Source organism: Eleginops maclovinus, chromosome 20, assembly GCF_036324505.1.
Source record: "Eleginops maclovinus isolate JMC-PN-2008 ecotype Puerto Natales chromosome 20, JC_Emac_rtc_rv5, whole genome shotgun sequence".
In the NCBI taxonomy this organism is placed as follows: Eukaryota; Metazoa; Chordata; class Actinopteri; order Perciformes; family Eleginopidae; genus Eleginops; species Eleginops maclovinus.
In genome coordinates, this window is record NC_086368.1 from 24072847 (window position 1) to 24098311 (window position 25465).

At 42.7% G+C, this 25465-nt stretch overlaps 2 protein-coding genes and 3 non-coding genes across 5 annotated transcripts in view; 2 read left to right on the forward strand and 3 right to left on the reverse strand.

Annotated features, from left to right (window-relative positions):
• tafa4b (TAFA chemokine like family member 4b) overlaps nucleotides 1-8098 on the reverse strand; it is a 41537-nt gene extending 33439 nt beyond the window's left edge. Inside the window, exon 1 of the mRNA XM_063911479.1 lies at nucleotides 7669-8098. The gene's annotated coding sequence lies outside the window, so the exon portion shown is untranslated. The remainder of the gene's footprint in view (nucleotides 1-7668) is intronic.
• Nucleotides 8099-11745: 3647 nt separating this feature from the next.
• eogt (EGF domain-specific O-linked N-acetylglucosamine (GlcNAc) transferase) lies at nucleotides 11746-25435 on the reverse strand. The gene is made up of 16 exons (XM_063911334.1): nucleotides 25376-25435; nucleotides 23830-24084; nucleotides 23176-23276; nucleotides 22834-22942; nucleotides 22512-22606; nucleotides 22322-22426; nucleotides 20844-20950; nucleotides 20526-20629; nucleotides 19628-19720; nucleotides 18777-18848; nucleotides 17918-18004; nucleotides 15098-15166; nucleotides 14694-14755; nucleotides 14431-14550; nucleotides 13807-13909; nucleotides 11746-13066 (listed from the first exon to the last, which is right to left on the reverse strand). Exons 2-16 carry the CDS (start codon nucleotides 24031-24033, stop codon nucleotides 12920-12922), a joined length of 1578 nt encoding a protein of 525 aa, XP_063767404.1. The 5' UTR covers nucleotides 24034-24084; nucleotides 25376-25435; the 3' UTR covers nucleotides 11746-12919.
• Nucleotides 16654-16725, reverse strand: trnae-cuc (transfer RNA glutamic acid (anticodon CUC)). Its single transcript has one exon. It is a non-coding gene; the product is annotated as a tRNA-Glu (tRNA).
• trnae-cuc (transfer RNA glutamic acid (anticodon CUC)) lies at nucleotides 17529-17600 on the forward strand. The gene has a single exon. It is a non-coding gene; the product is annotated as a tRNA-Glu (tRNA).
• On the forward strand, nucleotides 21832-21903 carry trnae-cuc (transfer RNA glutamic acid (anticodon CUC)). The gene has a single exon. It is a non-coding gene; the product is annotated as a tRNA-Glu (tRNA).
• Nucleotides 25436-25465: the final 30 nt, after the last annotated feature.

Genomic DNA, 25465 nt, shown 5'->3' on the forward strand with positions numbered 1-25465 from the left:
GAAGGGGCAGGTGTAGGCTGTTAGTTGTTTTATGGTGGAGTGGAAAAAAAGCACAGACGCTAACAGGCTAATAAACATTAGCTTGCTAACACAAGTCAGCAGCCACGGCCCAGGCCCTGGTTTCCTCTTTACAAGTCAGTCGTTTAAAAGCCAGACAGCCAGCGCCGTTTTGGCTTATATCAGACACACCCTCCTCTCAGCTGCTGACAGACAGAGGCAGGACCCGGGCTGTAAATCCGGCCAACTCTAATAAAGCAATAAAAGGCCATTAAAAGTCAGTGTCCCTCAGCAGTGGAAGATGGATGAAAAGGTGGAAAGTAAAGCAGACACTTTTAGATGGCCGTACACACCCACACACATTTTGGCAGGTTTCCAGACAAACTGGGTATATGCAATATTGATGAGTTTCTCCTGTTGTTACTACTCTTTTATCCTTACTGGCTGCAGCTCGCTACTGTGATAAAAACAAAACAAATTGAAGCGCATTTTATGGACTCTTCTGCTCACTCCGTAAGCTTTCTGTCTCTCTGTCATTGTTACAGCGACGTCTGCAGCAGCGTTTCCAGCTACAATGACCTCATATCAGCCAACATGTTAATCACATTATCATGCACAGATACAAATCTCACATCCTGGATTAACTATTTGTTACTTGTGCCAAAGGAGCAGTACTAAAGTTTGTATTAGGACTGGGATTGTAATCATAAATGAGGAAAATAATGCCAAATTTAGCATTTCAATTTTCCAAATGTGTAGCAGGAAGGGAAACGTTCTGGTATTGTAAAACTCTTTTGCAATCAGAGGCTTCCTTTTTTCCTTTCATTCTTTATCACCAGTTTTTATATTGTACCCAAGTTGTTCTTCCCTTCCTAACCTATAGAGGGATCAAACAGAGGTATAGAAGAGAGAGGTGCTGAGGCACAGCAGGGCAGGGGGGGGAGACAGAACAACTTAGCCAATAAATAAACAAGATTTCTATACACCCAGTCAATGCTCCTTGCTCCTGTTTGTACAAAAAATAATACAAAGATAGGAACACAGTGGGTCTGTGTGTGTTTGGTGGTGTATCGCGGACCCCCGACTGGGCCCTTCCTCTGTGACTGCAGGTATCGAATGGCGGCCGGGAGCCAAACAAAAGCCGGCTGAAGCCCTGACAGAGAGTCTCCGGAGAGCAGCGACCGCTCATTGTGCTTTGTACCTAAATTATGATTAATGGAAAATGAACAACCTTGATGTGAAGCCTGCTTTGATTTTTCATAAGGCTTGGAGTCGCTGTAGTCGTTGTTATACTCCTCTGGCCAAGAGAAAAACGCTGGACAAACACTTACCGAAGCTCAACTCCTGGCCTACCGACGCTTTCATACAAACAGCCTAAAATCAATGGACACACAGATAAAGAAGCTGCTTTCACAACCTCCCTTCCCCTTACTCTCTCACACACTCTCACACACACACACACACACACACACACACACACACACACACACACACACACACACACACACACACACACACACACACACTTTCAGAAACTCAGACGCAGACAAACCGACATCTTGATTATATCAGTCCCCTCTGCTGCTAATGACCAGCTTGCGCGTAATTATATTAATTACCATACGTGACACGCCTGTCAATTGGCCAGCCAAATTGGAAAGGGAGAGCTCCTGATACAAAGTAAAAAAAGGAGAAGAGAGGTGAAAGGAACGAAGAGAGAAGGAAAAAAGCAACAAATGAAGGAGTTTGAGAATGGTCAGTGAGGGAAATGGCAGAGAAGGTGGGAGGAAAGGAGAGACCGAGAGGTCTGGGAAAATAGAGTGTAAAGAGAGCGAGAGAGAGACAGAAACGAAGAGCGGGGGAGAGAGAGGAAGCCTGATCAATTGTTCATTTTACAAAGTCACTGAGACGTGTCAGCAGTGTCAATAAGTGAATTAATTTGTCTGTGGGTCTCCAGAGCATGACACCATATCACTCTGCTCCCCTGAGACAAGCAGGGCCTCTAACCTTCTCACACAGTCATGCACACACACACACACACACACACACACACACACACACACACACACACACACACACACACACACACACACACACACACACACACACACACACACACACACACACACACATATACTCAAACACTCCTACAAAGCAATTCCATACAAGGACCATTCATGTATTTGAGGAATTGGGTACACAGAAACATTTTGATACAAGTGTTCTGATACTTATAGATGCACATTCTCACCACACACAAAAAACATAATTTTTTAAGTATTTGCAAGGACAGTATCTTATGTACACACCTCCTACAGCATTTTAGGTCACTGATAATAAAGGTTTTTTTAAAACTTCGACCAGTGTCAAGATGTTGAGTAGATGACATGCAGACAGTGAAAACTGAGGTTTGGGTCACGTCAAATTCTGCACCATTTTCTTCCATGAGAAACGAGACAACAGAAATTGCGTTTTAGATTTTCATTCCTGTTTTAAATGTGCTTTTGTCGACAAAGAAGGTAGAAAACTTGGTTTTAAAAGGACTGTATCAACTGTATACCCTAGCCATAACCCCAATATAGCGAACCCTCAAAAAACAAGTCTTTACCGAAATGTGTGAATATTCCTCGTGGGGACCAGCTTTTTGTTACCAAACTGAAGCAGAGTCCCCACAATGCATCTATATGAAAATACGTGTGTGGGCATGTAATTCACTTTAGATGAAATTAATTCAAATCCAATTTAAATATATTGCTAAATATACACACACACACACACACACACACACACACACACACACACACACACACACAAAAACACACACACACAAATGATTCATCCTCAACCGAGCAGCCATCCCCAAGGGAGGCTATTGTCCACTGGTGACTGACATCAGTCAGCCACGAAGAGGGAACTTCGACCACTCGCTGCCTGCTGTTTTTATTATAGAGCCATCACCTCCAGCGCACACACAGACACACTCATATAAACTGTATATCAACACATTGCATTGACATACACATTCACACACTCCCTCACTCCTCTGGCAGATACTATTTGGTGAAGTCTTTCTCTCGAACATCCGACTCTCCTCTCAGTTAATACATACATTAGGCCCTGGCTTCTTCCATATCCTCTTTGCATTGTTTTCTATCTCTTCCTCTCCTCCCCTAATGTTCTGCATCCCATGGGGTTGACCCCCCCCTTCCATTCCTGAGGTGCAGTGTTGTTCGAGGGCTGCTGTGATGACCGCCTCAGGCTCCGTCACCACCGCACCGCTTCCTCGCTGCGGCTTCACAGTGGACCCACGCTGCAGAGCACGCTGGGCGCTTTTCATAATCCCACAAACACACTAACACTGTCGCTCACGGTTAGCAGCACATCTGCCAGCTGCCAGAGGGGAGCGAACAGAGACGCCGCACACAGACGGACGCACACAAAGCACACACACAAGAGCAGAAGCAGCAGATTGCGTCCAAGGTGATAGATGGAGCACTGTGGGAAGGAACTGTGCCTGTTCAATTACAATCATTACTATCACTTTGGGAGATTTGTCATGGTCAAAGTGAGTCTGAGCTGTGGAGAAATCACCTTGAGGCCTGTGAAGTGGTGTTATTTTCACATTTTCATTAAAAGAGCTACGACGTCTTGAAAACATGCTCCCTATTGAAAATGACTCAAATTAAAGCATAAATTAATTACTCCCAAATTCCAAACAGATGCTTAAAAAATAATCTCTCAACGGTACATGACTGACTCCATAAAGGCACTTGGCATCCTAAGAAAAGTAATCCACTTAATGTGTCAACTTCTTTCAAGGCATGAAAGGACAAAATTTGGATGTGTCTGCTCTGGCTTTCACCGTCTTCTGCGGGACAGACAGGGGGAGGCCATGTGGCGGTGTGAGCTGTCAGTCAAAGCAGGAACTGTTAGATGCAATTAGAGCGAGGCTGGATGGTGTGATACCGCCGAACAGATGACCGAGGCCTCGCTGTCACTGGTTGAATGACTGACAGAGCGGCGACTGGAAGACAAGGAACACACACACAGCTGTGGAGTCCAACACCAGTTTGGCCCAGTGGGTATCTGCTCTAATAATGTGATTACAGGACACTTCAAAAAGCTTAATGGATTGGATCAACTGTGTTTTAGAGCTATTTTCTTGATGTTTTGACGCATAGTGTGGACAAACTATGCTTTGTTACTCCACTGTACTCATAATTGTTGTGCTTGTGTGTGCTGTGTTAGAGGTGATGTTGAAAAAAGGGATTTTAACTACAGCTGATACTGTTAGAGGATTATTTAGACCAAAAATTAAGATTTAGGGGTAAAAATCTGCTGAAAATGTCAGCCAATAGTATATTGTCAACATAAACAAGATAACTGTCCTGATATGGATGCCTTAGATTAGCTTTTTTCACAATTGATTTCACATCATACATATTAAGTGAGACTTTTCACAACGATTTAATGGTGTCCATGTTTTAAAATTACCTCACACCTAGTTTTGCATTTCTGAACTGCAGGGTTGTTAATTATTGGCAATATAGCTGAAATTATCCTGTAGTGGCCAATATATTGCCTCTAATTTTCTTACATCAGTGGGGGGGGGTGATTCAATTAGGACTGTAAACGCTAAGAAAATAATTCAAATTAAGATCAAAATGGAATATATTGACTAAATAAATAGCCTTTAGGCCGACTACGCCAAAGTTAAAAACAGTCTGAGCTTCGACAGATTAGGTCATCGATCACCATTCAAACATTTAGTATTGCATGTGGATTACATTATAGATGAAATTATCCCGTACTGACTTAGAAAACACACTCAAAACACTGCAACAGAGGAGAGATCTGTTAGCTATGGAAACAGGTGGACAGTAATTCCCTTCCCTATATAATTCATCACAAGAGGCTATAAAAAAGATGTCACGTTACCAATCTTCACTGAAAAAATAACTTTAATGATGTCAACAGATTTCACATAGCTGTATTAGGTTAGTTGAAAGCAATAATATTACGTTTAAATAAAAAATATTAGGTTCAACTTAATATTATTGCTTTCAACTAACCTAATACAGTTATGTGACATTTGTTGACCTAATACATTTAATGAAAGGCATCGTTTCAGCAACATCTGAACTGTTTTAACTGTGGGTCATGACCTCTGTCCAACTGGGGTTTGCGGATGATACAAGAAACACACCACGCTCGCGCTCATTGATCTAATATTCCTCTTTCCTCCATTAGAGTCATGGATCTCCAGTTTGAGAAGAGACATCAGTCCCTGGGTGAATTTGCTCTGAACCCTGATTTCATAAGGATGAGTGAAGACTTTATTGTCCACCGCTTCCACATGACGCCTATTCGTGCTCTCTGACTCGATACACCCAGATGCTGGCCGAGATGAAAAGCTGTCCAGGACTCTGTCATTTACAAATGAGTGGTCTTTCTCCATCTCTCTGCTCATGACATGAACAAAGGTCTCTGCTCTCTGCTCTCGTCACTTTTCTCCTCCTCCTCTCAGTTTGGAAGTATCCATTCATCAGAGTCAGTCTGTTAATGTCAGTGTGTGGAGGTGATCTCCAAGCCGTCACGCTGTTGTCATCTCACAATTCCTACATGCCTGATCCCGATGTATTCATCCAGAATGCCTTCTATACACACACACACACACACACACACACACACACACACACACACACACACACACACACACACACACACACACACACACACACACACACACACACATCTATCATCCTCATCTCATTGTTTTTTCTCCCTCACACAAGAAGAAGCTCACACAGATTTACCACATCTCATTGTGCAGAGTTACTTCTGTTACTTACACACAGACACCCACACACACATAGGTGATTTCACACATAGTTCTCTGTTACAGACATACACACACACACACACCGAACAAACAAACACATGCTATCTCCTTCCCTCCTCTTCATCCTTCACAAATATTGTTTCTGTCTCTGCAGCTCACTTCTCTCGCCTCCCTTGCTCTCCCTTCTCCTCGCAGCCGTCCGTCGCTTCCCTGCTTAGCCGTGTGTCCTCATGCACAATCACAAATGCACACAATACACCCCCCACCCCCATCATTCCCAGCCAGTCATCCTGAACAGCCCTCTGTGGGGTAAGTAGATAGGAAGCTGTTGAGACATGTAGTGCCAAACGGCCCTCTGAGTATAACGGCTGTCCCACCGCTGGGAGCTACTACACGAAGGGTTCAGATGAGAGTGAGCCTGGATAGAGGAGTAATTGCCAAGCGTGTGAGTTTTTGTGTGTGTGTGTGTGTGTGTGTGTGTGTGTGTGTGCGTGTGTGTGCGTGTGTGTGTGTGTGTGGGTTCTGTGAAAAGTGCAGTAGGAGGGGGGGTGGGTGTGAGGAGATGGAAAAAGGGTGACAAAGACAGAGGAGAAGTCATCCACTGCGGACAGGGAAAGCAGCAGATGTCAAGGTGCCACCCTCATACAGGTGTGTGTTGTGTGTGTGTATGTGCGTGCGTGCGTGCGTGCACGTGCGTGAGTGTTACTTGGTGACAGGGGGTCAGGTTGGAGAGAGTAATCTCCTCAGGATTAAGAGTGCTGCTCCTGTGTTAATGTGACTGTCAATGAGAATTAAGTCCCCTGGACCGATCCTCTCCACCCTGCTCTCCTCTCCTCTATCTCCCCCTCTCCCCCTCTCCCCCCTCTCCCCCTGTCACACAAATGGCACCACTTTCTGTGGAGTGCCAGTGCGGGAGCGCTTAAAACAATGGGGAAATAATTACACTGTTTCAACACAGTACAAATTGCAGAGATGAGCAACGGGACAGCAGCAGCGAGAGATATCAGGAAAGGGAAGCAGGAGGGATGGTGGGGGTGTAAGAAGGAGGGGTTGAGACAAGGATGACTAACAATTACAACACGATAGGGGTTGGGTCTCATTACTGCAACCATTAACATGCACCAAGTCATTTTCCCCTGTTATTTTGAGAAAGGGGGGGGGGGGGGGAGAGAGAGAGTGCCCATTCTGCAACCCACCTCCCAGCCCCCGTGCGCAATCTGCCCGGAGAGCCAGCCGGCACCACATCCCGCTCATATATGTCTGAGCTCGTGCGCTCTCCTCTCAATTCCGAGCCGATCACGATCCATGCAAAACGATTAGAGAAGGCGCGTGAAAAGAGCCCGATCAGCGGATCAGTCTCAGGATCACTCAATAGCTACTAAGCAGCGCAAAGCTTCGACCGATCGCTTATTTAACCTCACAGCGGTGAAACACTGCATCAATCTCACCTCAATCTTCCCCACACACACGGTCAGCGGAATTGACTGTCCACTGGAATCGGCTCACCGTGTGTGCCATTTTTACGCATGGCAATCACGCACAGAGAGGAGAGGTCCCTTGTGGATCTGAGAGTTTTGGGGGGGTTAAATCCTTCAGTTTCTTTAAGAAATAGCTCCTCTGTAATAATTTATGTTTTCGCTGCACTCAGAGCCAGGAGTATCAAAGTTGCGTTCAGCTCAGTCACCACCCTTTCTCTCCCTCCACATCTCTAAAGCCAAAGTCCCCCTCTGACCCCATCCTTGTTTCATTAGCCTATTGACCGTTGCCATGAAATTACACAATGAATTACAGTATGAATGAATGAATTTAGTGAAAAAACACCACCTTACCCAAATCTATAGATTCGATGGCATGGTCACGGGGAATTGTAAAGGATCCAGGTGACAGTGGAGCGCTGTCCCACTTTATGCTTCAACTCCACTCTGATTTTTCCCAATAAACAATCCTTTATAGCCAGTTCCAGGAGCCCGTGAACAGTCACTCTGAAGCCGGGGTGAGGTAGGGCTACTGCCACGCCAGAGTATCAGCCCTCCGGAGCTGGGTGAGAACAGAGCTCGCGCAATAGCGATGTGCTCCAATGTGCCATGATCTTGCCGCGTTCCATCTCAAAAGCACACTGAGGAGAAAGTCAGCAAAAGTGCGTTAATTCCCCCCAAAAGAGACACCGGGCTGGGGTTTTTTTTTTTTTTGGCGGACACTCCATACAAGTTTATCCCCCTGGCTGCGCGCCACTGTCACACATAGGCGTTAAAGTCGCAGGAGAGATACTGATGAGAGTGATGGTGTAGTGATGCAGGAGTGATAGTTGCGCTCCCGTCGCTCCTCCCGAGCAGGGATCGATTGGACATGAGAAATGCGATGCGAGCCCGTCTTCCCCATTCAGAACACGTGCAACAGCGCCCGCCCAGTTCACCAGCGCCCAAGTACACCCCCTCTCTTCCTCACTGATGTCATGTAGTTTACAAGTAGCTGGACTATTGGAGTGGATGGGAAGAATGAGAGGGGGGGGGGGGGTGTCTGTATGTCCAAGGAGAGATCATTCTTGCAAAGAGTTCAGCTTATCAAGTTGTGTGATCATGGAAAACTTTTAGAGGTTTCCTTTAAAGCATGAACTTCTAAATGGGATATATCCTTAAAGAGTAAGATATACAAGGTCCCTGAAGGTTATTGATCTTCTTTTTAGGATTATTTGGGCAAGTTCAGTCTTTATTAGAGAAAGATCTGAAGGTGGACATAGCATGCGTAAAACGACCGTGGGTAGGACTCCAACCTGCATCTGCAGCAGAAGGGACTGAGCCCCAGTACACCAGCTCTACCAAGTTGGAAGCATCCCAAGGTTATTTATCATGTCCAAGTATGAGTTTGCCTAATAGTGATCACAGGCAGGAGGTCATATCTTATACCTCACTGTTCACCTCTCCATTACTTTTGTTGAGTTGAGGAGGGGGTCTGATGACTGACAGGTGCTGAAGTCGATGACCCTCTCCTCATCACATTATAGCCCACCCCACCTCTTCACTTCGATCATGTTACAGATGCTGTCTGGATATCAATACTTTTTCTGTGCTCGGCTAATACGCGCGGATGGTGTAAATCTAACCCCCCCCACCGCGATGTTAAACAGAATTTAATCACCGCCGCCTCTCCGTTACGCACCAGGAGACAGCCTATCAATTATTCCATCCCTAGAATATTCTAGTGTGTTGATGGCGATTGATTGCTTTGCGCTGTATTTGCAGTCGTTAAGACCTAGAGGAGGTCGATGTCTGCTAACGACCCAAGGTGAGGAGTATCTGATACGTTCAGATGTCTTCCTTGTTTTCTTGTTGCCAGCAGTGCTAGCTCCATACTGTGAGCCCTATTGTGTCAGATGATGCACATTTTGTTGGGAGTATGTTTAAAGATGTTTAAGTTTCTAAGCAAAACAGAAATCCATTCAACATAGACAATTCCAGGTCTACAAACATGGATAGATATTGTCTGGTACTTTCATCCCATTATGGCCATTTTGCTACCTGTGCATGAGAAAAAAAGTGTGTTTTTTTAAACTGATTCATTTAGTTTAACATCTATCACATATTAAGGTGTCTGACTTTGATCTGAGAACAAGGACTGTAGTACACTTAGCTGTTTAGGCGTGGGATTCAAATAAAAACACATTTCGACTGAAGTGAAGATCCTACTTTCAACACCACGGAAAGCGCCAGACTGTCCTGTCACTGATGTGCTTACTTTGCTGTCAAGTTCCCAGTTTGCAAACAAAACAAACAGAAGTGGATGAAGTGTGTACATAAAACAAAAACACAGAAAAGCTAATGAAAAACAATATGTCCTGTCTGACCAAGCGTCTGAACCTGTGATGGGGTGTGGAGGCCTTTTATGTTAAAGTGAGTCAGCTAATGGATGCAACAGCACTTATCTCATCTGTCCATCCTCCGAGATAATATCAGAGGAAACCACATCATGTGACGTGAACGCAGACTTGAAAGTGTGAGGTTAAACGGTGTGGAATTGAATTTACTTCTCTTATACATCCCATTACAGGGCCATCCGTTTTCTTAACATGTTTCGCAGTCTGTATGAGGAATGGAAGTTTAAAGGTAGCAGATTCATCCTTATATATTGTGGCAAAGTGTATGCTGAAGTCCCCCTGGCGTGTCGTGTATCACAGGAGCAGGGACATAGGATCTCCTCTGGGATTATTCCCCCAATAATCATGGCCCAGGGGAGGAAAAACAACATTAAGGACATATCTACTCATAACTTGAGGCATATTTCTTCCCACTAAATCAATATTCCTGCATTAATACCTCTGAGAGTCACTTTTTTCCTGTTGGAGGGAGAGTCAAAGGGACGCCTGTAAAATTGGCCAAGGTAAAATGAGCGGACCGTGATTGATTTGTCTGAGTCCGGTAGTGAGAAATGTTTTGCCTTCTGAGATAAATCAGATTCTGCTAATGATCCCATTGTAAAACAGAAAGATAAATGATTGTGAGATCATCTTTTGGCAATAATTGAATAATAATGGGACACCCAGTTGTTCAATAATAGAGCAGAAAGACCAGAACAACAGTGCGGATACTGTTGTTCTAATGGAAATGTCAGTGAAACTAAAATAGGGCTCCAACAGTCAGAAAAAGCAGTGTGTGGAAGATCTCACACTTTGAAGCCAAACGACTAATTTTGTAGTGTGACTCACGGCTCAGACGATAATGACTTTACCCACAGCTTCCACCTCACTGCTTCAACCTCAGCCTTTGCTTGCAATCAGCTTTCATGTCCTTGAGGGTCTTCCCTGCACAGGGTCTGCGTTAAGGGTGACAGAGATATGTAATTCAACATTCTAAATAAAGGTCACCCCAAAAAGAGGTGGGTGGTAAACCTCCAGTTGCAGCAAACATGCAGCCTGTTAAATTATGATAGGTAAGAAAGTAATAATTGCTCTGGTAGCCAATGTAAGGTTATGCTGTGCACACATCGACCACACGCAGAGGTGTTGTGCGTAAGAACGTGTGCGCAGTGTTTTAATCATGCTTTATACTCTATGTCAAAGGTGTGTTGTGTGATCAGTGTATTTCTCCTGCTTTCTCTTCCACTCAATTGCTTCATTTTGGATACATCCATCAGGCAGGTTTCGCACATCCACAAAAAAGTAGAGAGTACTCGGCCATTGATTTGGATCTGCCATGAAGGTTAATGAGAACAGGCATATTGGTTCCTCTTCTTTTGATCCCCCTCTGCATAGAGATTCTTCATTTCTTTACGAGGTCACCGGCAGTAACCCGAGCAGGGCCATAAATAGTGTCCATGCCAGACAGGCCCGGTGTCTGTCAATACTCCCAAAGTTCAGACACAACATCCGCAGTGAGCGATTGCTGACATCACACTTGTGGTATCGGAGCGAACACACTTAAACAAAGAGGGTCTCCTGATGAACCCGTTGGATATATTTGTGATTGCATTCTTCTCACTCTCCACACTGTTAGAGAGAGAAACTGTCAGGGGCGATCAAACAAAGAAGGGGGATGTTTGGCCTCATGTGTGGTGTTATACTGCCCCCATGTGGCTAATGCGTGCCACTGTTAGCTGGTTCGTTTTTGAGGTCATCCAGATTTATTACAGTGACAGTAAAAGCTGAACTAATGCCCTTTTTTACGAAGAGCCCTTTCCCTCCTCAGACCTGGACTCACTAAAATAATGAAAGCCACAGCAGCACAGAGCTGTCTGGTGTCAGCAAGAACCGCCAACACAGAGGCTTCACTTTTCCCCCCTCCAAGGTCAGGCTTCAAAAGATGATTGATTAAATTAAGATACATTAAAACTCTGAAACCTAGAATGGCCAGCACAGACAGGAAGACATGCTTCAGCATTTTTAAAGAATTATTTATTTGAAAATATTACACAGCTTCTGCATATGAAATCGCCTACAAGTCAAGCACAGCCCTGACCGAAAAAAAGGTCTGACTGAGTTCAACTCGGTTTCATCAATAAATAAAACATCAAGAGTCCGGAGAGGCCAAAAAACACGAAATCGCTCAAAATACTCTTGTGCATTGCATCAGATTGCATGCAAGTTGTGCTCATTTTATTTGAGAAGAATTTACTTTAAAATATAAAACTGACAGCATTCAGAATACTTTAGGTAAGGTAACGGAAAGCAGGAGCAGCACCCTCATTGTTTTTGAACATCCTGGTAATACATTTCCTTTGGTAAAATGCAAAGGAACTAATAATAAGAATAGATATCAGTGTCTGTGGACATACGTTTAATTATAAAAGTGACAAGTGTAAAATACGCAAAAATTGAAGATAGATTTTAAAAGTGGGACAAATATTTTAGATAAAAGCCACAACAGTTTCATCATGTTGCGTAAAACAATGAAGTGTTGAAGTTTACTGACTAATACTTTAAAGTATGTTTCACATCACTCACTTTGAAGGTGTTTAAAAGTATGCACACGCACAAATGCTAATACTGGTATAGAAGAAGATCCATCTTGGAGTGTCTCACTTAAGTCCTGTCAATTTATTTTAGAGTTATTAAGGTGTGTGATAACTGAAATCCACATGACAAACTAACTGCAGAAGTGCATGTGAATACTGCACATCATATTAGACTGCAGTATTCTGGCTGTGTTAAGAAACGCTGGTGTGATTGTCAAGGGCTCGCATCAAGGTGACACTGATCAATTGTGACAAGATGTCGCAAGTAAAGGGACGCCATAACAGCTGCTCATTAGCTAACTTTGTCACTGCGGAATGAAGTACACGCAGCGGAGGTAATGAAGAAACATAGGACGCTTCTTATCGCTCTCCAGATACCTGGACTGCACACACCTCATCCTTTAACTGATTTGACACTAATAGAGCTTGTGGAGGCTATTCAACTCTGACTTGTCCACCATATTGCTTTCACTCATCCAGACCTGTCAAAGCTGCAGAGAGGAGGTGACAAATACTCACCGCTGAGGGATCAGTTTAGAAATGACTATAAAATCTGCTGATGTGAAGATGTCTTTAGATAAAAAGAAATGGCAGCTTCATGTTAAAAGGTGTCTGTGTCCTTCACTCACAGAGACTCTAGAGTTCATCATGAAGGGAACGACGCCGCCATTTGGGATGTTGTGTGACGTAATCGGCAGCTTCCAGCACGAGGCGCATGAACTCCCCCACATCGAAGGAGTAGTTGGTGAACTTCGGGTGGTCCCCGATGGTTGGATGGTGACCCTGAGGGAAGTGAAAGAGAGGGGTTTAAGCATTAGATGGATAATGCGAAAGCAAAACATAAACATAGATATGTAGAAAATCTAAAAATATTTTTACGAAAGAACCTCGATATATTGCTACGGATGAGCAGTAATCCCACAGCAATTTCAATGTTATGTCAACTTCATTTTGTGATTTGTTGAAAAATCAACAACAATTTATTCTGGAAATTGGCAAGTTTCTGTAAGCCTAAGTAAACTCATTTTATTTCATAACCAGCAGCAATTTTACCACTGAGAATTGAAAAACACTAATAACTGTACTTGGAAAAGTGTTCCTCTTTGTCTTCGGTTTGTCTTTGTGTGTTTCCATTTTTGGAATCAGTTGAAATTACTTTTTCAAATGTGAAATACTCTCAAATCTTCAAAATGTACTCTGCTTATATGGCATAATTAGTGTGGACTGAAGTAGATCTGGAAATTAGTGCCCCTATTTACTGAACTTTGGATCGTTTTTAAATTGAATCATGTCATACAGAGAGATTCACACCCCCGTTGACACACGTTGTACCGTCACGCCGTCCTTGCATTGGGACAATTTTACGACATGAATGAGAAATGAAGTCTGCCCTGTTGTGATTATAACAGTACAACATTAAATGAGTGTAGAGAGTGTAAGTGTGTGTCTAAAGAGGAATAGGTGAGATGAATGGAGAAGAGGTGAGCCGGGGAGCTAACGGCTGGTGTGGGAGTTTCCTCTACCTTGTCCTGGGGGAGCACTTTGTCCATTTTCTGCCAAGTCACGTATCGAATGCCCCGCAGCCGAGCCAAATCTCGATAGCAGCTCTCATCCTGACAATTATATCTGGGAGGGACAGATGCACACACTTTATCTCTCGCTCTCCTCGGCCTGCCTCACTCTCACTCTTTCTTTCTCTCTCTCTTGCCATATGCACGATGATGTTCTAGCACTGTGTCACTCACTCTCACACACACACTCACACACACACACACACACACACACACAGAACACACACACACACACACACACACACACACACACACACACACACACACACACACACACACACATACATTTACCCAAGGTAGCTGGTGTGATGAATGCCTGGTTAATTACACAGTATTTCTCAGTCGAACACACAAGTGTCTGAGGGGTATTTTGGGCGTCGCACACTGCCATCACTCCCTGCTCCCCTCTAAGTCTTTCCCACACACACACACACACACACACACACACACACACACACACACACACACACACACACACACACACACACACACACACACACACACACACACACACACACACACACACACACACACATACACACATACAAACATCGGCAGACAACATCTGTCACTCACAGCTCAAAGATGACAGCCCAGTCAGGGAGGAAAAGGAGGTGTGTGAGACCCGCCCCGTGCATCCCTATGAAGATGTCAGTGTTGTGTGTGATCCTCAACTGCACCAGGAAGGGAACATCCCTGGGAGACAGACAGGGAATCACATGTCAATCATCACCATTACACCATTTAAAACACTTTATTTATTCCTCTACCGCCCTTTCCCGTCCCTGACCAGCACTGAATAGCTCCTGTGGTAATGTGGCAAGCACTCTATAACTCACTTGAATTTGTAGTCCACCACGTTGACTTCCAGCAAAGGAACAGTCTTGAGGGCGTTTACCAGCTGTAACGACAACAGAGCGACGTTTTTTCTGATCAATGAAAGCACAAACAAACACGGGCAGCGAGGGTATAAATCACAGGCCTTTTTTACTTGTACTATTTATAGCAAATAAGATTTTAAATAGGCACTTAACAGATGTGGGCAGTAAATCAATGGCTGAGAGGAGGGGCTGCAGGCGTGAGAGAGATGTACAGAGAGGAGAAATAGAAAGAGACAAACAGAGGGAGAGTGAAAGACAGGGGAAGGGGAGAGAAAAAAGAGGACGTGGCAGAATACGACAGAGGGAAAAGTGGGAGAAAAGTTAAGAGGCAGGAAAAAGGAAGGGGGAGGAAGGGCACTCACCTCCACTTGGTTTAACATCCTTCTGTATTCTGTGCTGCGTGCCAGCAGGGTGACACGAACACGCCCCTCCTGAAAACAGCAATGCACCCAATAATCAATCAGCCAAGGACAGAAAAGATAGGCGGCTGGGAAAACTTGATGCCCATTCAAAAAAAGTAAGAAAGCCTTTAAGTAGAATCTTGCTTTTATACAGCTCAGAGGATGGGACACATACAATCACATCATGAATTATTAGTTTTAAGGAGAATTAATCTGTGGGTTTTTTTGGCTCATCTTTTCTAGTTTTTGCATGTTAGATATTCTAAATGCTTCTACTGCCACCCGGTGTTCAGATAGAGAACATTTTGTAACATGAGAATTAGCCATTCATAACTTCATTAACCTTAAATCTGAGAAACTACAAAATAGCCACATAAAACCTGTGCCTTTTGCTGTACACACAAAACCAATGTACAACCCCTGGTTATAAGCAGTGTGTATAAATGCAATGAAAACAAACCTCATTTCTACTTTAAAAATATTTTCAGAAAATACTAAAAAAAAGATGCCACTCTCAGCAAGGCCAGATTAAATAATGACAAGGTGGATATGGGAGGAGATGGGCAGCAGAAGCGGATGAATAGCACACAATGGAGGGGAGCAGCAGTGTGAGTCCTTGGCGGTGCCATTAATCTAGGGATGAAAGGAGGAGCTGAGTAGAGGGTCAGGGCCGAGAAGACCTCTCATTCAGTCACGGGCCCGCTATCGGCAGCAGCCCCGTGTCTGGCTGAAAAAGCCTCTTAGCATATTTCCAGTGATCGCCTTGAATACCTGATGAGCTGCTCCACAGGAACGAGGAAGTTATGGGGCCTCGCTGGTCATAAAGATACAGTCAAGTGCTTTAAAAGTGGGGTCGTAAAACACCTGTGAGGAGCGCTGAGGAGGTATTAATGTGCGATGAGTAAGAAGGTGGGTGTGGTTGTATATAAGTGTGTGTGCATCTACATTACTGGTTCAGAGAGGAGAAGGCGACACAGTGGGGATATCACCTGGAGTGAAGTCTAGTTATACTCAGTGGCCCAGGCTTGCTCTCCTAAATGAAATGTACTGCAACAACCTGTTCTTTGCTTGAATGGCAAGGAGAGCCTGATTAGCAGAAGAAGTCGTTTCCAAACTAAAAACTTTCCATCAGAATGGAGACTTAAAGTACTTGCTCTCTACTTTCTTCAGAAAATAATACTCTGAAAGTCAGTTATGGTTACAGATCAAAGCTTTACAATGCTGTAATGTTATGTCTGTTGAAACTAGTTGTTGAGTGTGTTTTTCAGTTGCAAATGCTGATGACACAACCACACTGTGTAGCAAATATTTCAACTTAAGTAAAAATAAAAAAATACAATATAACCTTCAGGTTGTTAATACGGCAGATTCTCCAAACTGCATGGAAGTAGGACGTAAATGTCAGGTTGATATTGGGCCTGAAGGCTCTTCATAAACCAATGTATGTCCTTTTTATTAAGCAGACTACATGGCCTTCTGTAAGTATGCAGATCTACTTAGTGTGAGTAACTAAAGTGTTCCCTGACCGGGAATCGAACCCGGGCCGCGGCGGTGAGAGCGCCGAATCCTAACCACTAGACCACCAGGGAGTGATATCTCAATAAGGGGACCTGTAAATTGAATTAACTAACAGGAGTTGGAATCCTGGGAAATATTTGCTTTTATATTTCAGATCTGAGCAAAATATCCAGAAGGAATTTACAATGTCGGCTCAGACCATGTTTTTCAGAGCAGTGATTTGAACTTTTCAAAGGAACTTGAGGAAAGTTATCCATCACAGCGAACAACTCACAGCCCACAGTTGCTCCTCTCCCTCATGCTATTTTGGTACATGCGTAAAGGGAAACCAAATCATCTAAACCCCCTCTGCAAGCAGGCTGTGCTGATCTAGTGCTTAGGTGTTAGTATATTTGCATTAATAATGCTGTGTTATCCTTCTCGGTGTGCGGAAATATTCTGAGCAATGTCTCAGAGGAAGCACCTTATTGTCTGATGTGCATTTTATTTCACTTTTAACACAGAAAAATAAGTGGAATATATAATATATAAATGAATATGTGGATCCCTTTTGAAATAGTTAAAACAAAAGACTCCATTATCTAACATATTGCTATCAGAGATGGAGTACAACAAAGTACATGTACTACATTCACTGTGCAATTGTGAGGAGTTTGTACTTAAGATGGATGTGAGTGTGTTCCTTTATGCTACTTTATACTTCAAGTCCACTGCATTATAGAAGTCAATATTCTATGTTTTACTCAACCACATTGGTCTGACAGTTTAGTTACTTAACGTAGTAAAGATTCTAAGTTAATTAACCATATTAACGTTTAAAAAGGAGGTCTGAACATGTTGGGTGAAATCGTATGGTCAAAAGGTTTCTACAAGGTCCCTGGTGGTCTAGTGGTTAGGATTCGGCGCTCTCACCGCCGCGGCCCGGGTTCGATTCCCGGTCAGGGAACACTTCCTTTATGTAAGAGCAGTTTGATTGTACTAATAATAGTTTCTGGCTTATTTCAGTAACTGTGTGTAACTTTGATTAATAAGAAAATGTCATACAGGAATAACTAAAAATGAACTGCTTTAAAAAGAGGAAATGGTTTCTGACAGAGACACTTCAACAGCTGCAGAAAACTTTGAAAGTAAGATTCACAAAGATACTGACTTATTAAATTAACTGGATATAAATGTTAAACTGTCCTTCCCATGAACATGAAATAGATTAGAATGTTAATTAATCCATGTTGCTTTGGATTTCCTAAATGATGTTCATCCTACCTTTGGCCCGTTTTGAGGGATGTTCAGTCGATGCAGGACGTGCTGGGAGAACGCCCGAAACATCCCCTCACTGTAGCAGTCGGAGATCTGCCATCAAAACACCACATGTCAATTTCACTCACATGTGCAACTTATTCTGAATCAATTCAAATCAGTGCATCGGGGTTAGGGTTATTTTGGTATACATTCATGCAAAAAGATTAGCCATGTTTGTATTTTCAGAAAAACGACTCTGTTATTTGGAATGAATTAAAGGCAAATCGAATCTGGCCACTGTCGAGCATTGCACTGGATGGAGATAAAAGATATGTAACGCAGGGAATCTGACAATTGCAAACATATTTCTAATCTCCCTGGGATGAATATCATATGAGCAGATGCAATTCTCAAGGCCAAGATTGTGACACATGCACTGCAGCGCTGCAGCTGTGAATGCGAACACATGAATATAAACATGACATCAAAAGCATCATCTTGCGGCTGACCTATCAATATTTCACACCTCAAGGCTGGATCCACAGGACAACACATATTTACCTGGGATCATCTTTATTGTAATCTCCTTGGAATTATCATTTAAATAACATAAGCACACGCTGAGCTTTTGATACATCACGTAAATATGTGACCCGAAATGCATGTTTATGACTCAAGCAGATATCGTTGTGCGTGTCGGAAGGAAAGAGCAATAAACGTTGAAGAAATTATCATAACAGTCAATCACATGTGTGAGATTAAAAAGCACGTATAAAAAAAGCAGGATTTAAAGATGAACCACTGTAATTAGGGCAGATAGATATGGAAAGTACGTCTGATTTGTGGCACACATACACACACATCTACATGAAGAGTAACTTACAAGAGGCGTGTTGTAAAAGAGGCCGTATCTCATTCTCGGGAGGAGGGAGAAGACGACGTCTTTGAAACACACCTGTGAACAGATCGATGTAGTTAGCATACAGCGTGGCACTGAAGTCACTCTGTGCATGCATGTGTCACGGTACATATGCCAATACTTTAAAAAACATGATGAAAATGATGCGAGCGTATATAAACAATTTGGAAATGTATTATCTATACCCTGCTTTATTGCTCATTGCTATTCTCATAGATCACTAAGCTGAGACCTCACTGGATTTTATATAAAGGATATCTTGGTGTCTGTAGGAGGTACAAATCATTTCAACCATGGTGAATTATACTAGTTTCAGAATTTCGTACACGTTTTCTAGGCTGTGGTAAAAAAAAAACACGTTTGTAATGTATTTTTCCTTGACCTTGATGGAAAATATCACCAGTTCAAGGATAGAGTAGCAGCAGAATTCATAAGGACTTAGTAAAAGACAGTGCTAAGATAAGATGACTGCACCCACACTACGCTACTGACAGTGCAAAGGCTGATGTTATTGACAAGGGTCTGAAGTGCCGCTTTAAATGTTTAAATTGGGATTCCTAAAAATTTGGATTTCTTGGAGGCCATTATCTCCTTTCTTTTTTTGAAAAGGGTTGTCCAGGGTTCCCTATGCTTTAGCAGATAAGAACGGAGACATTGAGGCACCATTCCTTAGCATTAAGAGGATTCGTTTAGCTTTAACATGGCTGCCAATTAAGGTCTTATGGGTCATCGAACCCAGTTAGGAACCTTTAAGCAAAAAAAAGACCTTTGCAAAGGAGACAACAATGAACACACAGAGGTGACATTACACTTACTCTTTTGGAGTCATAGGTCTTCAGGTGGATGATGTCATACTCTGAGAAGGCCCTCCACGTTTCACCAAACAGATCTCCATAACCATAAACACTCTGTGAAGAAAAGGAACACATGGTAATCAGATCTGAAATCACAACAATAAAATCCATTACAGCCTCTTGCAGTGCCAGAGTAGTCATCTGTTTACAAACTCTGCTGGTTGCCTTTTTTCTGAATCTGTTGTTTTATATCAAATCTGTTGTCTGACAGACTGCCACTGTTTGGAATGCCGTGTGCAGTTTGTACGGAAAGGTCACTGCTTTCCTTCTCCCCGTCAGGTTTCTCTCTTTCCCTTTTCCTCTTTCCCTCTGTGCACAGCCGGGGGAACAATGGGCCGGATAAGGCTGTCTGTAACGCACTCTGTTTTTCAACCACTGATTCCCCTTGATGTCTTCATTGGCACATATGCCACTGACTTGTAAAACAAAAACTGTGACTTCAATAGAAATTAATGTTTGGATTTCTTGCTGGGTTGTAGTTCTCAATTCCAATCTCAATTTTCAGACCCTTTTTTTCATTTCTGGACAGTAACATCAGTGAGAAAACTAAAATATGCCACTGCATGTGACAAAACAATCAAGAAACAGTGTGCCTTTCCATTTGTATTCTTGTGTTGTATCTTACAGACTGTACGTATAGTAAGCATGGCTGTAATCACAGTAAGCGCAATATTTCGTAAAGGGAAAAATGTGAGAAAAAACTATTCTGTTTTAAGTATTGAGGAGATGCAGAGAAAGTCTCTGTTTTATTCCACATACTGTTGCTGGTTAACCCTAAATAAAAACAACAAATTAAGCAAATATCCAGATTACACCATCCATTGGTTTTATAAGGTAGAGGGAGACAGCAGGTACCCACCGTGTCCCACATGACGATGTTGATATCTGAGCTGAAGGAGTTGTTGATGTGCTGGGAGATGTAGAGGTTGACAAAGTCACAGAAGTGATGGTACATGTTCACCCCTGTTAGAAAAACACACACATAGTATTTGTGTGATACGTCTGTCTTACTTTAACAATAACACTCAGGATCCATTTCATTTCTGCAACACCACAACAAAGTTTTGCTAATATTTATTGGGTGTAAGAGCAAAAGTTTTGCTTTTCTTTAAGTTGCATTATAACTAAAGGTTTGACCTACTTGTTTAGGTTGCAGAACTTTAAATTGATTACCTACCAGCATCTAGTTTCATGAAAATAGTGGGCTTCTCAATGATGACATCACAGTGTCCATCCTCTATTGGATCAAAGTCCAGCTCTGTGTATGTCTGCAGCTCAGCATACCTACAAAAACAGCAAGGAAATAACATTGGAATCCCCCAAACAGGGACTGGCCTTTTTTTTTAAAACCTTTTTATATGTATGATCCTGTTTCAATGTGCCTTTGAAAGATCAAATTTCAACAAATACCATGGAAAGAACATTTTCAAAATAGGCAAACCGATTAAATGAATAATTAATGTTTACATAGCACATGATGATTATAAGAATATGATGTTCTATCCTGCTATTGTAGGTGCACAATATGAATTAGAGCACTCTGTTCACTCAGAGATAACCCAGTGTTCTTTCCATTAATGTCAGTGTAGTGGGAGGGAAAAAGGGACACAAGCGAGACGGCTCACCCTCAACAGACTCGCTTTTCCTGATCATCAGCTATACAGGGCTAGTTTGTTAGTCCTATGTTGACGGATAATAGTATTAGTAGGAAATGATGTCTGTGAGAAAAACTAGGCCCTTCACATTGAGAGAAGTTAGCTCTCAGAGTAAGACATTCGAGAGTCTTCTGACAGCTCCCTGGTGGTCTAGTGGCTAGAATTCAGCGCTCTCACCACCACGGCCAGGGAACAAAATTTAGACTGTGAAGAAGCTAAAAGTCAAAAATAAGCAGGGGGATGAAGGGTTACAAAAAAAGCAAGTATGGATAACTAAATACAGAATTAGAATTTGGCGCTCTCACCATTAGAGACCAGAGAACATTACATCAGACAATAACTAATCAAATTCCTTGTTTCATTGGTCTAATCATATTTTGGTTTAATTGGCAAATCACATTCATTCAATCTGCCAATCAGAGGTCTGCATTAAATAAACAAATATCCAACCAATGCACCTCAATGCATGAAATACATTTGAAAGCATGAGCTGAAAAGTGTCCCTACAAGTCCCTGGTGGTCTAGTGGTTAGGATTCGGCGCTCTCACCGCCGCGGCCCGGGTTCGATTCCCAGTCAGGGAACGACATTTAGGCCTAACATGTCACACGGAAGTGGAGAGGTGAACCCCATGTTACAATGTACTAAAAAAGCAATCAAGCCTCCATGAATTACAGGATTAATGATTTGGTGCTCTCATCGTTAGAAATAAGTGAACCATTATTGGCTAATAAAATGGATTGTTTCAATGGACCAATCAAAAGGCTCCTTTTATAATCATCCTTAGCAACTCTCAAATCATCCTCACAAGAATAGAGAAATAGTCAATTGATGCATGTCATTTGAGAAACTGTTCAACCACAAGTGCCTTGTGATCTAGTGGTCAGGATTCAGTGCTCACACCGCCGCAGCCCGGTTTGAGTCCCAGTTAGGAAAAGTCTTTTTAGCCCATGTTTTTTTTTCGAAATGCTCCTTGGAAGCCGAGTGTGTATCCAGACTCACCAAGATTGCAAGGGGCTCTTGTGCTCTCCCTCTGCATCAAGTGCATGCTTGTTGAGTCTGCATCGGCCACCAATCTCTCCTTGCTGGATGAAGTCCTCCTTGTATCTGAAACATAGGTGAGTTTTTAAACACCATAATCTGTGACAGTGTTAGGTTTTTTTGTTTACATATAACTTTGAACAAAACTGACCTCTCATGACCTCTGCGTGGCTCACGCAAGTCCAGGTAAAGGTTTGTTGCCTTACAGAAGCGACTGTGGCTGCTACATCTTAAAGAGGAGTCCCCCTGGGAAAATAAAAAGAGCAGAAATATTTCACTCTTGGTGCTATATCCTGCTTAGGTGTGAGTCTCTATTCTATACTCTTTCTATACTAAAGCGTTTGAACAGAAACTCATGTTCATGTCTATTGTCTGTGGACCCTTTTGTTCAACACTGTGTATATTTTCTACCTGTTTGTTTCTTCCTGTGGACTCAGCAGGCCCGTGGGAACTAAGGAAATGAGCGTACTTACTGGCTTGGTGGCCTTGCAGAGTGTTTTGAGCTCAGAGAGGCGCTCCTTGACGTAGCCAAAATCTGCCTGCTTCCAGAAAAGCTCCTGGGCTGCCTCCAGTGAACGGGCCCTGACAAATCAGAATTACATGCATGCTATTGATGAGTTCACTTTTACTGTGGAAAAAAACATGCTGGGACAGAAAATTCAACAAACTAGAATAAAATGTTATTAATATTTGTTATACTTCTGCATCTGACACATCATAGACAGTTGATAAGAGAATGTGGAAAATAAATGATGTACACTGCATAATACTTCTGTTAACATAAAGTGTTGAAAATAAAATGTGAGGAAGAATACCATGCAGAGTCTGCTTTGGTACAGACTGGAAAGCTAAAACGCTTCCCTGGATCACAATTCTTCTCGTACCCCCAACAGGCAGACAGATCCTGCAGTGCATCCTGTTGTAAAAACAAGTAAGAACAAGTTTAGCATCAAGATGTACCCTTCTGAAAACACCAAAACCTTAACAGTTCTCCATCTTATGAGCTAATTAAACGGATGGAGTTGCTTTAGGCAGTAGTAAATATATAAAACATTCCTAATACTCTTGTTACTCCAACAGTAATTGCAGTTGTAAAGTAAACCCTCTTCATGCATTGCTCCAGGAGTACTAACTAAATCTTTGTGGTAAATGCCACAGCCATCTTTTTAAACCTTTCGAAATTGCTCTGTGTAGAGCATCAGTTTCACTTCGACATTTAGGCACATTTCATCGTACCGAGATAGCATGATACAAAAATGCAACTGAGTGGAGTCTCCATTGAACAGTGTGCTGCAGTCAAAAGATACACAACACTAACAGAAGTACAATTGAAATCAAGTTTCATGTTATAAGTCAAGATCTTTGTAAAAATAAAAAGGAGCTTTGTGAGCTTTCTCTACCTAACATGCTTCCAACCTAAAGTTAGGAAATATTTGAACAGCAAAAAGTTGACAGAGTGCATATCTTACTTTAAAAGGGCAGAGTGGGTCCAGGCGACATTGCTTGGCGACCCTCTTGTTGTTGTAGAAGTAGTAGGATATGTGCTCTGGCGGCAGGGAGATGCTGCTGTAGTTGAGCAGCAGTGGTGGTGTGTTGTGGTGGATGCTCTCAGCCTGCTCAGTGGTGACCAGAGTGAAATAAAAAACTATGCCCAGCGCTACCAAGAGCAGCATAGTCAGAATTACACAGACATGTGAGATAGCCGCCTGTCTCTTCACAGCACTCTGAGGAAGGAAAAGAAAGAAGAGGAGACGCAGACTCAGACTCTGTAATCTTGGTGGAAAGCGTAGCACCACAGTGTACAAGCATGTGGGCACAAGAAGCAAGTGTGTGGGAATGTAGCCTAAGGCGGATCTGAGCGCCTCATAAGGAAAGGTCCTGTTGCAGGAAGTATAACTGACCTGTTTCCTACTGTTGTCTAAGCAATCATAACGGAGATGGAGGGGTGAATAAAAACAGCTGGCTGGTAAAAATCTCACCTATGCAGTACTTTCAGACAGTCATATTTACATGATACATTTTTGTTTAGTCTCCAGTATGCATGTGCTACCACAGCCCGAAACCACAGACATTCTTCACGGTAAAAATAAAAAATGGAATAATATTGTGGCTGCTGTTATTGCAGATACCACATTGTGCTGTAATACAATGGCTCTCTTTCCACAACTTAATGACCTGGGAAGGACTTGTGTTACTGTGTAAGGCTTGGGACAAAACTATAATGGGTTTGGCACCAATGGGTTGTTAAGAGTTATCATCAGTCATGTATTACACATGTTCTCAAAGAGCAATTTGGTTCAAAGAAAAAACTCTTTACTATTTAACGGGATTTTTGAATCTCCTGTCGGCCAATATGCACAATGAGTACTTTTGCTTGTGGTACTTTATGAGTATGTTGATACACTTAAAGTAACAGGATGTAACGGGATTATTGAAACTCCTGTGCTGCTTTAAAAACCGGTTATATCTTTGAGACACGTCAACAGCAAGCTACACGTTAAAATACGGTGATGGAAGGCAGGGCTTTTATTTTTACAAGCCCTAGTCACACGAATCCCTTAAGGTTTTATCTTTTTGTCGCATACAGATTCAAAGACCGGAAGCAAACTTAATTGTGGACAGCAAAATGTCATAACGTATAACTCTCAAAGTTGTTGCTCTCAGTCAATTAGTTAACTAAGCGTTAACATAGCAACCCGCCAACTAACGCTCAGTGACTTGATAGGCATGCATGAAGTAGGATAATAAGGACTTAATAACGCACTTCGTACTCCTTTGTTCTCATGCAGTTGCAAAGGGAAATACTTTACTGGAGACTAATATCTGAACATGTGGCGGCTAACATGTAGCGTTCACAAAGACCCCTTCACGTTCATTCAAGCTGTAACAGTCAAAGAACAGAGCAGGAGGATATACAGCCTTTCCACGGTGCAAAACAAGTGAGACGGACAGAAATGTTAACAACAATGGTGTTTTGGATAAGGTTTGGTTGGGTTTTAGTGGTAGGGGGTTTACCTGAAAGCACAGCCGGCTGTTTTCGAGATAGGAGCAAAGGTGTTGCCGGTGGTCGCCATAACACCGGAAACCTCATGCCGGTCTGTAACG

Excerpts from the sequence above, each read along its gene's own strand:
- eogt (XM_063911334.1), bottom strand. The coding sequence starts at position 24,033 with ATGCTGCTCTTGGTAGCGCTGGGCATAGTTTTTTATTTCACTCTGGTC. Across the intron at positions 14,551-14,693 it reads GTGGTGGACTACAAATTCAA|GGATGTTCCCTTCCTGGTGC; the intron begins GTGAGTTATAGA and ends TCTGTCTCCCAG. Across the intron at positions 13,067-13,806 it reads AAGTGCTCCCCCAGGACAAG|GGTCACCATCCAACCATCGG; the intron begins GTAGAGGAAACT and ends CACTTCCCTCAG.